A 13,411-nucleotide genomic window follows, 5' to 3' on the forward strand; every position below is an offset into this window, starting at 1 on the left:
AGCAACGAAAGCGCTTTTCACCTTATTTAAAAAAAGAGTTCCGCTTGACTTGAAAGTCCGTCCTGCTTCAGAGCAGAGGGAAGGGATTCAGTCAACTCTCCGAAAGTACTCTTGGGCGAGCTAGGCTCAATGAAATCTTTGTCTTGCAGAGAGATAGAATCATACTTTTTCTCCAGTTTCAGGGCAGGGCGTAAGGCAAGGGGATCTTGAATCAAAGAATTCCTGTCCGGCAAGCGAAGTAGAAAAAGTATGATTCTTGCTCTTCTCTAGCGGTATCGGCTTTCGGGTAGTGGTGGGTTCAGTCAGTGAAACTCGCATTTAGGCTGGCGTAGTAAACTCCGCTCTTGCTCACTCTAGGGAAGGCGATGCGCTCAGTAAACTCGTATCAACTACTCGCCTTCTTAGCTTTGAACTTCTAGCCGCTTTTAAGAAGACCCTTTAAGCACAAGTGCAGAGAATCTTGTTGGGTTTCGGTAACTAGCCAAGCGCTAGTGAAAGTTGTTAAAGCTAAATATTTAAAGCCTAAAGTAGGAACTCACACCCTTAGTCAAGCGAGACGCTTAGGTTCAGGCACTTTCACCAGTACTTGAGCCAGCACCTGAACCGAGACCTAAAGCTGAACCGCTGAAGGAACCTCTTTCCGTTGTTAAAGCAAGTACGCTTTTCAAGCTTTTTCCTTACTAAAGCAGGCACACGCAAAACTCTCTTTTTGGCTTTTCACTGAAACCAACACGCCTAAACATAAGGTAGGTGCTTTCACTCCGCTTTTTAGTTCGACATTCCCTTTCGCTTTCGCTTCCGGGAAAACGCAGTGGTCAAAGTAGTTCAAGTCAGTGCTTTCCTTCCGGGCGAAGGGAGAAGGCACCACCTACTACAACTCAAGCTATAGAGAGATCAAATCACTCTTTCTCTTCCGGGTACAGGCTTAGATAAAAATCCTTCTTGTGTGGGATGAGATTGACCAGATGAGACAGCTGATACCGAACTACCGCTTGCATATTTAGTCCTTCGGACCTTTCAAAGTTTTTGAGAGAGGGTTGGGGAGAGAGATTTGGAAGGTGGAACTTTATGCAATCTGCCATACGGTGGAGATGGCTTCGCGAATGGGCACTCGGAACCTTTGGGTAGAGTCTGACTCATTATATGCAGTTAAGATGATTAACTCCCAATGCAAGCCCCATAAGCGCGAAATATGCTGCTGAGCTTCACTGAAAATGCAAGAGCCTTACAGTCTTTTAGAGTCACCCATTGTTGGAGGGATAGAAATAGAGCCGCCGACTTTATTACTTTATTGCGGGATGTCGAGTTATTTCTTTAATGTTTCCAAGATACCTCCCTTAGCCCTTAATAACATTATTAGAGAGAATATGCAGGAACTGATTTATGTACGTGTATGATATATTATGTACCCTTTTTTTTTTCATTATAATTTATTATTTAAATAGCTGCAAGACCAAAACAGGGTGCAAAAAACCGAAAGCCCTTCTTTTAAGTTCCTCCCAGATACATGACTTACATACCCGGCTCAACATTCTTGGAAAACAATCGAATCGAGGGTTCAGAGGAGAATTGGCCATTCAATCTTGTAAACTAATCGAGACCGAAATTGGAAAAAGAGATACGAACGGAGAGGAATAACCAATCGATGAAAGAACATGAAACCATTCTGTTTCAATAGAGGTACGAGAAACGGTTGGGGGCAATAAAGTAGGTGAAGTGGTTGGATTTTGCGAGCTGTTCCAACCACTGCTGGATGTGATTCCAAGAGCCGAACGAGAATGAATACCACACAGAAGAGTCAAGACCAGGCTCCCTAATGGAATGTTTAACCAATCCATTCCGGATCGACCGAATTGGTACGGAAGTTGTAACATGGGAAAACCACGGAAAACACAACTTATTTGAATAACCCGGTGACCTACCAATTGTAGAAGTAGGATCTTTGGCAAGCAATAAGCACTTAAATAATACAATTCGAGTGTACCATCTTCTTTCTCATTTCGAGGAAAAGGTGCGGGAGGAAAAGGAAACAACGGAGAGATCCGAATCAGACCTAAATGGGAATGACATGAAAAGTCTTTTTCAAAACCTAGCATTAAGGGCGTTACGACGATATACGAGAGGAATGAAGAAAAACTCGTGATTGGTGTGGAGGGGAAGATCTGTTTATGATATAGTTCAAGAAAGAGTCGTCTCATTTCCTTACTTCTTCGTTCTTTTTTTTTTGTGTTCTGCCAAAAGAAGAAGGTAAAGCCTATATATAACTTTAAATCTTTCATAAATCCAGTAAAAAAATTCTTTCCAAGAATGAGGCCTTGGATTAGTCAGAGAGGTTAGGAAAAATTTCCATAAAAAAATGAAAAGTTTCATCTTATAAATGATCGGCTCAAATAGAAAGTAAAAAAAGACTCTCTTCCATGATGGAGATTTCTCATAAGGGACATACCATAGCGATCTCAGTAAGAATATAGAAAAATAGAAAGTAAAGAGGAAAAGGCATGACCAGGAGAATTGTGTAAAATAGAAAGTAAAGAGGAAAAGGCATGACCAGAAGAATTGTGTAAAATAAGTGAATTTATCCAGTTGAGGCATGATGGATTGAGATTGAATTCTTCCCTCCAGACAGCTTAACTCCGTCAAGCCTGTAGGAGTCTTTTTGAAGGAAACGAGAGTTGTGGTTGGTTGTTGACCAAACAAAAGCATGGGAGTTTTTGGGCGTAAAAGTTACTTTCTTCTTTATACGATATTTATAGTTAGATGAAAAGAGGGCTCAGGCATAACATAAGGACGATATCGGAATGTCTGAATCCGAAGCTATCGCCTTGATACGATAGAATGAGAAGTGAAATCGAAGTTTCCCGGGCTTCTGTGACGGAGGTTTTCTTAGTCGACCTAATCAATCGATTCCCCTCGGCATAGTTGAAATTCAAGTCTTAGTTCTTCCCACTTGGATGAGCGGTGAATACCTTTCTAAAGTAAAGATTTGGCTCGGATGGATCCGGATAGGATATTTTCACGCCTTGGCGTCTGGTTAAGACTTCCCCCCCGTCCTTCTCCTTAGGCTGGTTGAACCTTGAGATAGAAGAGCAATATGGAGGGTTTCTCCTGACCCTAAGTTGAAACCAATCATTTCTTTCATCAACATCAACGAATCACTATCTCTCTTTCATCGGTAGCCTTGCTTTAATAAAGCTTTATCCCGGGCTTTGTTTATTTGTGAAAGCAAATTAAGAGAAGTGAAGTGGGAGGTGATTCCACCAACGGTTCCTCTTCCAGGTCAGGTAAGAAGAGATATTCAAAATCGCCTATTTTATCCCATCAACTGAGAGAGATTATTTCATAGGTAATTATTAGTATATGGGGTCTATGTGGTTCTTTATACATTGATTTCTGGTCTTTGTTGACCCCTTATATTAAGTTAAGTAAGGGGATTACCTTCTGAGGATCCTAAAATAAAGGTGCTTTAGAAAACCAGGAATCGGTATTTGAACCCCGTCTACCATTTACATACCAGGAAGGAGCAGTCCATAGACGGACTCAGCTACAGCAATAGAGAGCGAGCCTAGGCAATGGGAGGTTCGCATTTGCCCAAAGAAGTGCTTTAGTAGCAGAATTTGAAAAGGAATTGATCGTGATAAGTACAAAAAGAATAAGATAGGGAGAGCAATGGATGACTTCCCAAGTAGTTGGTTAGCTCGTGCATCATGGGCAAGCGTGACCTGATCCGTGGTCAATTAAGACCAGAGAGAGCTCTTTTTTCTTGCATCAGCTATGAGAGAGCCGGTAAAGCAGTTGACATACAGAACCCTGAACCATGAGAATTGCCGCCTAGTAAAAGATACCCCGCGTCAAACATTTTGCTGCCAACCAAAACCGATTTCCTTTCTTTCCCAGAAAGCTCGGTAAGAGAGACGGTTGCACCTTGCTCTTCTGAGGCATTTATTTCACTAGCCTTTTTCTTGACACAGCCTTCCAGCTTCACTCCATCCCTAGTAGATTAGAGCACTGAAAGGGGGAGGAACTTCATTGCATCTCTTGGTTCGAGAAAAAAAAAAAAGAAAGGTTAGAACTCATTCGTTGTGGATTTCCACCAACTGCTAATGCCTAATTGTCAAAAAATCCGTCCCAGATAGAAGAACTCCACTTTGGCGGTGGGCTTAGACTAGTCCCCGTCTTCCTCGCCAGTAGCTTTCAAAGGGTTGAAAGCGAGTAAGAGCTGCAAGCGAATTCAGAATTCTCTTACACGATCAAGGCAGGTTTTAGAGAGAATAGCCGGCCCCGACCGCTTCAAAAGCAAAGCGGGGCTGCTGGAAAGATTCCTATAGCGGGGAATCCATCGCCGTTCAGGAACAAGCTGAACGGATCTTTTCCGATATTCGTCTTCGACGAATTCGTGAAGCGGATATTGATCAATATCAGTTTGTACCGGAGGGGGGAGGGGTAATCCCTTTTCCCTTAATCCTGCCTGGGAAGAAGAGATTGACGATTTAGCTCTAAGAGCAAATTCTAATGATCTCGACGTAAATTCAAAGTCAAGGCCTTGCTCTTAAACTATCACCCTGAAAGAAGATACCCAAGTTTGGTGATACTTGAATTTTTTCCCTTGTCCTAACTGGCCAGTCAGTATTTGGTGGTTTCAGAGTGAGTTCGTTGAAACGGGATACCCGTGCCGATAGAATCTCTGGATTCAAGTGCTCGGTCAGATATCTTTCCCTTTATAAATAGAAATCGGCTTTCTGCCTTTATTCGGCTAAGTTTTAGCTTTAGCGTTGGGACTGAACACTTAGGGCATGAAATGCCGGATAAGCATAGAGTGGGGTTGGGGTATGCATTCAATGCCTAGTCGGCTGCCATAGAGTGGGCATAAAATGCCAAGTCGGCTAAGCATGCCATATCGGTCTGAGAAGTATGACCTTAGAATACGATATTAGAATAAGCATGAAATGCTAAGGGAAAATCGACTTGAAAACCATTTTCAATCTCAATGGTGTCAGTTTCGCACGAGCTCATGGGCTAAGAAAACATTTTCCATCGAAGTTCAGTCCAATAGAGAAAGACCATGGTGGTACGACTATCGAGTGGTCCCTAAGAGCTCTGAGGACAGTAGCTCTGTCTCTAACTAATATGAAGGGGCTTTCCAGGAAAGGGGGCTTTCCTTTCTGAAGTTCCCTAAGGTTAGGAGCCCGGTTCGGCTCTTCCTATGAAATGATTAGGCCTTCCCGAACCCCACGCGAGGGGAAGACCGGCAGCACGCAGAAGAGTTCCAAGAGGACCTTATTTGAACTAGTTCCAAAGGGGTCGTAGCGAAAGCAAGAAAGATGTTAATAGCAAGACCCTTTCCTGAATCAAAATCTCTCTTCTTACCAGCTACTGCGATCAATCTCCGATCCCTCTCTTCATTGTAGAATGCCGTGTAATGCCGTAGTCCAAAGATAAGAGCTGCATTCGTAGGTCTATCAAACCTGAGTTTAGGGTACCGATAAGGTAATCCACCAAGAAAGGCTTTGAATCGTGAGATAGGGGTATAGGACCTACGGCTTTCTAGTTACGTATGAGTAAGCATATACTTATTTCCAGTCTCTTTAGTCTACTCGACTGAGTTTGAGAGGGGCGAAGCGGTGACTCGACTTACAGGTTTTTTCCTCTCACTTCGTTCGAGCTGGAGTTGGTAGCCTCTATAGTATGCTTTATGCGCTTAGCTCGGGCTGGGTTCAACCAGTCTGCCTCTTCCCTTTCTCTCTATGCCCATTGATATTTATCAAAAAGTGGCTTAACGGGGCCATAGTACATTGACATGAAAGACCTTTTGGACAGGCTAAAAAGTAGTCTATATCGCTTACAGGATCAGACCAGACTGTTCTAACAGGGCAGGGGAGAGGGAGAACTAATCTCATACAGTACAGCTATGATCGGGCAATAGCGCAGATAAGATCAGACTTTTTGTGTGAAGGATATGGTTCTGGTTCTCTTCTGTCCCGTTCCTTCAATCAAAGAAGAATCCATGCCCAGGGCTAGTGCCAGCGCATAGTCAGAGTCTTCCCTGCGTGCCTAACATCCACTCCTTCTAGTCGAGTGCCTTGCGGCGCCTTTAACGATGAGAGAAGTCGATACCGAAGAGAATAACTCAAGGGCACTGGCTACTCCATCAACTCAATTTCGTTGCATAAGTGAGGATGCCAGTCATCATAGTCTGAACTTGAAATCTTTCGTAGGCTCATCTCGTCGATTTTTATTCCGATCCTGGTCATTCATAGATAGTCAGCACTTTTAGTCATAGGCTATCGCCCATTCCTGATAGCCCGTTCCCTATTCCATTAAAGAATGAATGGGAATTGATCTGACAACGGCTGGGCAAAATCCATCTCTTTCTATCTCTATTTTCGCTAAACTTGCCTGCTTTCATGAAGCCGACCTTAACAGACATCTCTGTAATTTTCGTAGATGGAAGATCCGGTGAATCAATTAAATTAGATGCCGCTTACCTAGATGCGGTGCTTGTCCCTCGAAGCGAAGGTCAAGACCCATCTATTCGATCTATCGGAAGAAATTTTTTGACTAAACACCCTACGAAAGGACTTCCTTAACTACTCAACAGAACAAGACTTACGAACTGAGCTAGCCACTCGTTCTTCCAATAGCCGCCTTTAGCCTAATGTTCGCTTAGTGCGACTATAAGCTCTGAGCATAGACGACCAACTCTTTTGAAGACAGCGGAGAATTGATAGCAACAAAAGAATCAGCTATCGTCTTAAGAAAGCCAAGATAAGTCCCCATAGGCTGTGTGCCCTTTTCTTAACTTAAGGGACTGAAGTTGGAGCTTAAGTTTCAGCTCTTTGGCAGTTCCTTGATCGAGAAAGATCCTCTCCAAAGTGAGCCAAACATCACGAGATGTAGAGAGTTCCTTAACCTCTTTGATTTCATAACCTTAGTTAGGGTAGCCTTGATCCAAGAAAGAAGGGTATGTGCGTACCCAAGCAAGATAGGCGGGATTGAGCACTGGACGACCCTTAGGACGACATCTTCTTTTGAATTAGGTTCTTCTCTATGCTAATTACTGATTGAGTTGGAAAAGTTATTTGATATGCCTTGCTACTTTGCTTCTGAGCTAACTGTATAACTAAAGCTTTAAGCAACACAACTACTGATGTAGATGGGCATGGCTAAAATAGCTATTATGATGTGATAAACCTTTTATACATTAATCACAGGTTAGCGTAAGTCTTTGAATTTTGATTGAGTAGGTGGTAAGCTAAAGCGAAGGACCTCTATGAATGCGAATGCGGTGAGGTGAGCTTGATGATTGCGCTACTGGGGGATCGGAATAACGTAAATAGAGCTCACTAGTTGCGAATAAGCATACTTCGTCTGTGCGGAAACAAATAAAACCGATATGCCGAGGAAATCAGATACTGGCTAGGAATCGAGCTTTGATGCTCAAAAAAAGTCGTTTCTGTCAATTATACATATCGATCATCTCAATTCCTTGAAATCGGTCGGTAGGTCTTTCCTCTAGTTAAAGAGTTCTAGTACTTGCGTTGCGGTCTGTCCATTAGTTCGATGATTCTTCTTCGCCTTTAATTTAAGGCTTTTTCAATCAATCTCATAGCTTACTATGGCTCGTTCTAGTTCTATAGGAAAGGGGATATACCATAACCATAGGGAAGTAAAAGTGCGTGCGATAAATAAGCTTTTTCTGAGCCTATATATATATAGTGGTTATAGTCCTTAATGCGCAAAAAGGGAGCAAGAAAGGGGCTGCGGTCTGTTCCTGGTCCGGGCAATGACTCGTGCTTTGTTCTTTCCAGCCATTATAGAATAAGTATAAGTAAAGGCTCGTTCGTTCTGGTTGGTTGTCGTCCGTCCAGCTTACAGAATATCCTCTTATCGGTGCGATCTGAGGCGCATAGGGCGGCGGGGGTATCTGATATGGCCCAATATGGATGGAGATAGCCCACGGGTGAACGCCCAAAGCCAGTGCTACCTTAGCGGTGCTCGAGTAGGTTTGGTGGTTCCAACATCCTTATATCTATCTCTGCTCCTAGCGATTTTTCGTGCTTCCAGGAGCGCTTTAGAGCTGGTTTGGTTAAAGAGAATTGCTAGCAGTTAGCAGTTCGTCGCTTTCCTTAGTAGGTGGTACTTCCCTTCTCTTAGTTCTAGAGAGAAATCGATCTATCTCATACTTCCCTCTTTCTGCTATGGTTTGTTTTGCGTAGTCTAGGAGTCTTAGTGAGTGAACGTAGCTAGCCGGTGGAGCTCCTGTTTTTTGTTCCTTGCTTTAATTTAAGGGAATCTCCTCTCTTCTCAGAGCTGTAATGGGTCCGTCTGCGGCACCCCTTAGTTGTCTTGTGCTTCTGTAAGTCGACTAAGAAGTAAGATAAGAGGAGGCTATCGGTCTATCTCCGTTCAAGGCAGTGACTGAATTCATGTCAATGGTTGTCGTGCCAAGCCTGCTTTCGTGCTTTTGGAGAATTTTTTAGATAATCTCCTCTGCTTCCTAGCATCTATAGCAGCTTTTAGAGTCGCATTCACTAAACGAAAAGCTTAACACGTGCCCATTGAACTCGGCAAAGAAAGATGGAGAGCCATATCATACCACTGCAAGTAAGGCTGTTGGAGCTGTTCCGTCTATCGTAGGTTTCGTCAATCCCCGGCTTTCGTGGTTCGTACTTCCTTGAGTTTGCGAGTCAAGGGATCTCCCTCAAAGGATTTAATGTGAGCAAGTTGATTGATCCTCGTTTGAGTGTCCTTCTTCTTATATAATGAGTATTTTATATCATTGTAGCTTCGTCCCTTTCCTTTTGACCTGGCCCCTCGCCCCGAACAATATCCATTGCCTGGAGGAGCAGTAGACGAGGCTTTAGCGGCTTGTGAACCAGTTACGAACTCAACTATAAGTTAAGAGATCTCTTATCCCCTCAGGGAAGAAGTCGCCACTACAGAACTAGACTCAGGAACTGACACAACTGCAACAAGAGAGACAGCTCCAAGAGACATTAAGCGGGAAGGCCCCAAGCTCCAATGATTCCTACTTCTAACTTCCTATTGGAATGGCAGGAGGCATAAGAACAAGCAGAAGCATGAGATAACACAAGGGTTCTGCTCCTTGCTTTGAGGAAGGGACGGCTCAACTATAACTATGAGCGGTGTGAGTGAAATGTTAAATCGAAATTATCATTTTCCCAGGTTTTTCGCTTAACCCTTTTGTTCACTCGGAGAGCGACATCTCAAATTGACATTTAATCGTTTTCCCGTCCAAAAAAGACGGGAAAATGAAAGTTAGATGAATATTAATATGTTAGGCGAAAGGCGAAAGGTAAGTAGTCGTAGCGAAACGGCGTAGGGCGAAGTGCTTACCATATGCTCTTGAAAGATAGGCACTCGACTGAAGAAGGGGGTCCCGGGTTGATGAGTAAGAAAAGATAGAATTGAATTTCAGGAAAGAGAGACTGAGTACAGTGTGACAAGTTATTACAGTAGTTCCCACTTATAGCATCCGAACCAATCTATTGTCGTCCAAGAATGTTGTCCTTCTATGTAAGTCATGTATTCGGAAAAAGAGGAATTGGAATGAAAAGCACACCATATAGGTCAGCGGCATCAGCAGTTGAAGAAGTTGACGGCCGGATTCAAGCAAAAAATGGGATAACCTGAGATGGAGAGGTCTCCTTTCTATATTAAATTATAAGATCTGGCTTTGAAGCCTCCTTGAGTCCGGCTTACCTGAAGGTACGAGTCAAGAACAGAAGAAGGGGATCGCCACAATCAATCAAGAAGCAAGCTAAAAGCTGTTGTTTGGATGACTTTCTGAAAAAAAAAAAGTCATTCTTGGAGTAGCCCGCCCAGTAGAGGCTTTCTTAGCGAAAAAAGTATATTCATGGATGGATTAGGGGAAAGAGTCTTCACCTTACTAAAAAGTGTCAATCATTTTGATTGAACTTTCTGTCAGGCTAGCTCTGGGCAGGGCGCATACACACGAACCCACTTTGAGTCGGATCCGAGCTCCAGTAGACAGCGAGACAGCCATTGTGGTAGACGGGAGCAAAGGAAAGAGAGGTGAGTGACGCCAAGGGGAATTCCAGCACGAAAGCAAGTATTTTTATCACACGTCCGGTCCTGTCTGATTGATTCACCTTCGATTATTCAATCAAGGAAGCAGAGTCAACGGCCTTTGAAGAAAGCTGACTTCTCTTTTCAGATATTGAGTTGGACAGTCAAAAAGCCCAAAGGCCCAAAAGAAAGAATCAAGGGTCGAAGGAAGAGGCCAGGCGCTGGCGCTACAACAACTGAATTGACAGATTACGGAGCGATCCCTATTCCGCCTACTAGCTTGAGCTTTTTCCAAAATCGGAGCAACAGAACTAGTGGCCATTGGGGAGAAGAGTGATTCGGAAGCAAGCAACTCCTAAGCCTCAGGCCGAGCTTTGACTTATCATAAGATATTCCCACGAGCAGTAGCTGTGGCCAAAATAAGAGAAAAAACAGAGGTTTTTCATAGGCCATTGACTATCTATCCCCCGATTGAGTCTTTCTCTCCGTCAAAGGGACTCTTTCTTGAACAAGCACGGCGCTATCAGGACAAAATCCTAGCAGAAGCTGGAAAAGATGAAGAGAAAGAGGAGCGAACAGCCACTATCACATCGTTAGATGAGCTTCAGTTGTGCCCCTTTGTGAACGAGGGGATCGAAAGGCCAAAGATTATATAAGAGCGCAAAAGACGGATTTTCTTTTCTGAAGGCAGATATATATAGAAAGTGTGCAGTGAGGGAGGTAATTAAAGGCTTAAGTTTTCCAATTCCAATTCTCTATCCTTCGAATCAATCCCCCACTCATTATATAATAAAGTCGGAGAATCGGATGCCGCTGTCTAATAATAGCTTCCCCTATCTCATAAAGGCGAAAGCCTCATTCCTTTAGTTGCTAATAGTAGATAAACTACGGATTTCCGCCTCCTCTTCAGAAGCGACATCCTTTTGGTGACTTTATGGGCTAAAACGAATGAACGAAACCAAAGAGTCAGATTCGGGAAATCGGGAAACTAACCTACGGGAGTCTTAAAATCCGGTGGAACCGAAAGAACGCGAAGAAGGCCTGGGAAGCTTAAAGGATCAAGGACCACACGCGGAGCATCCATGAAGAGAAAGATTCCGCCATACAATACAGGCCGGCATCCTTAGAGCGAAAGTTCCTTTTGGGGGCTTTTTCCATATCTCCCGAGCTAACTCAGTATATATGGAACGAGAAGGACTTTTATGATATGACACAGGGCGAGGTCGAAATGGGGTGTATTGATGATAACTAAGTGAAAGCAGCCCGTACTTCCTGCTTGGATCTTCTTATTTGAAGCAGAGTGAATCGATCTTTGGGTAGTACTAGGGACCCAGACATGCCCGCGGTTGAAGGCTCAAAGCCAGTTCATGAAGATGTCGTCGCCCGATTCAGGTATGTCATGGTGGGACCTTTTCAATCCAAATCATTGATCGTCATCGGCAAGAAGCCCCTTTAGTTTCGATCTAAAACCTAGTAAGAAAGACTATCTGCTTGGCCCAAGGAGCCCCCCCACCAATAGAGGGGCGTAAAATCGATTATTCAAGAAGCTGTTCGACGTTCTGTACTGAGCCGTTATCTTCCGATGCGATATGCTATGATATGAGACGTTGGCGCTCTGGGCTGCCAGTGACCTAGAAGGTCCGTGTTTATGCGGGTTAGGAGTGCAAGGGGCAAGGTCACATCTTTCTGATAGATTGATTAAGATATAAGATCTTTACCCATTGAAATGGAAGAGGGGGTACTTAGATAAACCAATAGCAAAGGCGGGTATTCAACCATAGAGTGTGAAGACAACTCCGCTTCGGAACCGCGCGTAAGATTACGATCCTCCCGGGGCAAGCAAAAGACCTAATGGTTTTCGACATGAGGGGCTATCCAAGGCTAAAGAGTCCATCGGGCAGTTAAGTAAAGAAAGAAGAAGGAATAGAGGTGCATACAATGATTAAAATTAGGGCTAAAGCCTACTGAGAGCTAGACCGAGGCAGGGCGAACCGCAGCCTGTCGTAGCTCAACAGACTGAGACAACTTCCTTCTTACGGGAAGGAGTAGGACCGAAGTTCAATACAAAACCTTAGGGGACTTTCAGCCCTGAACAAGAACAAAAGAAAAGAGAGAGCTTAGCTGCAGAGACAGGCCCCAGGCATCGCTTAGATTAGATACGTTCAATAGGCGGCCCCCGGGGTAGGTCTTCCAATCCCGCCGACACAACCTCGTCGTCACTTACTCCTCACTTTAAACAACTTCCCGAATGATCCAACCCAGTCTTTAATTCCCGCACAATCCGTATTAGTTCTGCCCCAGGCTGTGCTAATCCAATATCGAATTGAGCCGAGAATTGAGTTTCGGCAAAGCCCGTTCCGTTGCTTTTAATATTTCCAAACCAATCGAGCGAAAGGAACTAAACGTCCTAAAGCGGTCTAGGCGAGCCAATGATAAAGAAGGTGAAGCCCTGTCCCACGATCTCTGTAGCCTAATTGCTAATTGGAGGTGCCCGAAGGAGTGACTCATCCTTTCTAGCTCTTATTACCCCTGTCGGAGCTACTTCTGTTGATATAAAGATGCTTTCGACGCAACGTCTGTTGAATACGATATAAAGTCAATCATATAAAGTCAATCTCAGTTTGAGTATCCTATTTGGATTTGGATGAGTTCTTTTGAGTTCTTTCCTAACGTCAATGAAAGCTTTCAAGCAGCGAAGTCTTGAGCAGGATTCTTCGTGAAAAGAGTCATTCTGCTGAGGAATGGAATCACAGCTTATTCTTTCTCCCTCCAGGCCTTTGAAAGTAGTTCAAATAGAAAGGCAAACCAATTTCATGTGTAAGCATAGTGCACATTGACTTTTACTTCAGTGAGATGAAAAGTCCTTCTTTTCCGGCTAGGAAGCGGATGAGTGGCCGTATTCGACCACCTCTTGCTCTTACGGCTAGTTCCAGGAGATTCGGTAAAGTCTTCCATTAGAGGAGAGGAGAGCCATTTTTTGAAGGCAACTTCCTTCTCTTCTCCAGATGGAGGACGCAGTTCCTCAAACTCTGGTATTCCAATCTCCAAATCACCCTCGCCGCCGAGCTTGCCTCTCGGGTAGGAGTCTAATTTTTCCAAAGAAGGTTACGTCCGTTAGGCCAAGGCCAAGAGAAAGCCTAGGGCATTCCTCTTTCCCAGAAGGCTGATGGGGCCTGGCTTGGGCTGGGCCAGATGGACCGATTTCTCGAAGTCAGAGGAAGTCCTTACTCCGCATCTTGCTTTTTCAACGGAAGCTAGATTGCCACCTTCAAGTCTTTTGGGAGGAACCGAGTTCAAGGACTTTTCCGGACGATGCGGGAGTCCCTGCTATCAAGTCCACTACTTTTGCACCCGAGTGAATATT

The 13,411-nt window shown here is 44.0% G+C and overlaps 1 protein-coding gene across 1 annotated transcript; it reads right to left on the bottom strand.

Moving 5' to 3' along the window:
• Nucleotides 1-1,462: 1,462 nt before the first annotated feature.
• LOC131179998 (putative cytochrome c biogenesis ccmB-like mitochondrial protein) lies at nucleotides 1,463-5,574 on the bottom strand. The gene has a single exon (XM_058147580.1). The coding sequence runs from the start codon at nucleotides 2,277-2,279 to the stop codon at nucleotides 1,578-1,580; it is 702 nt and encodes a 233-aa protein (XP_058003563.1). The 5' UTR covers nucleotides 2,280-5,574; the 3' UTR covers nucleotides 1,463-1,577.
• Nucleotides 5,575-13,411: the final 7,837 nt, after the last annotated feature.

The sequence above is a fragment of the Hevea brasiliensis genome, chromosome 5 (assembly GCF_030052815.1).
Source record: "Hevea brasiliensis isolate MT/VB/25A 57/8 chromosome 5, ASM3005281v1, whole genome shotgun sequence".
Classification (NCBI taxonomy): domain Eukaryota; kingdom Viridiplantae; phylum Streptophyta; class Magnoliopsida; order Malpighiales; family Euphorbiaceae; genus Hevea; species Hevea brasiliensis.

Coding starts and splice junctions, on each gene's coding strand:
- LOC131179998 (XM_058147580.1), bottom strand. CDS start 2,279: ATGAAAGATTTAAAGTTATATATAGGCTTTACCTTCTTCTTTTGGCAG.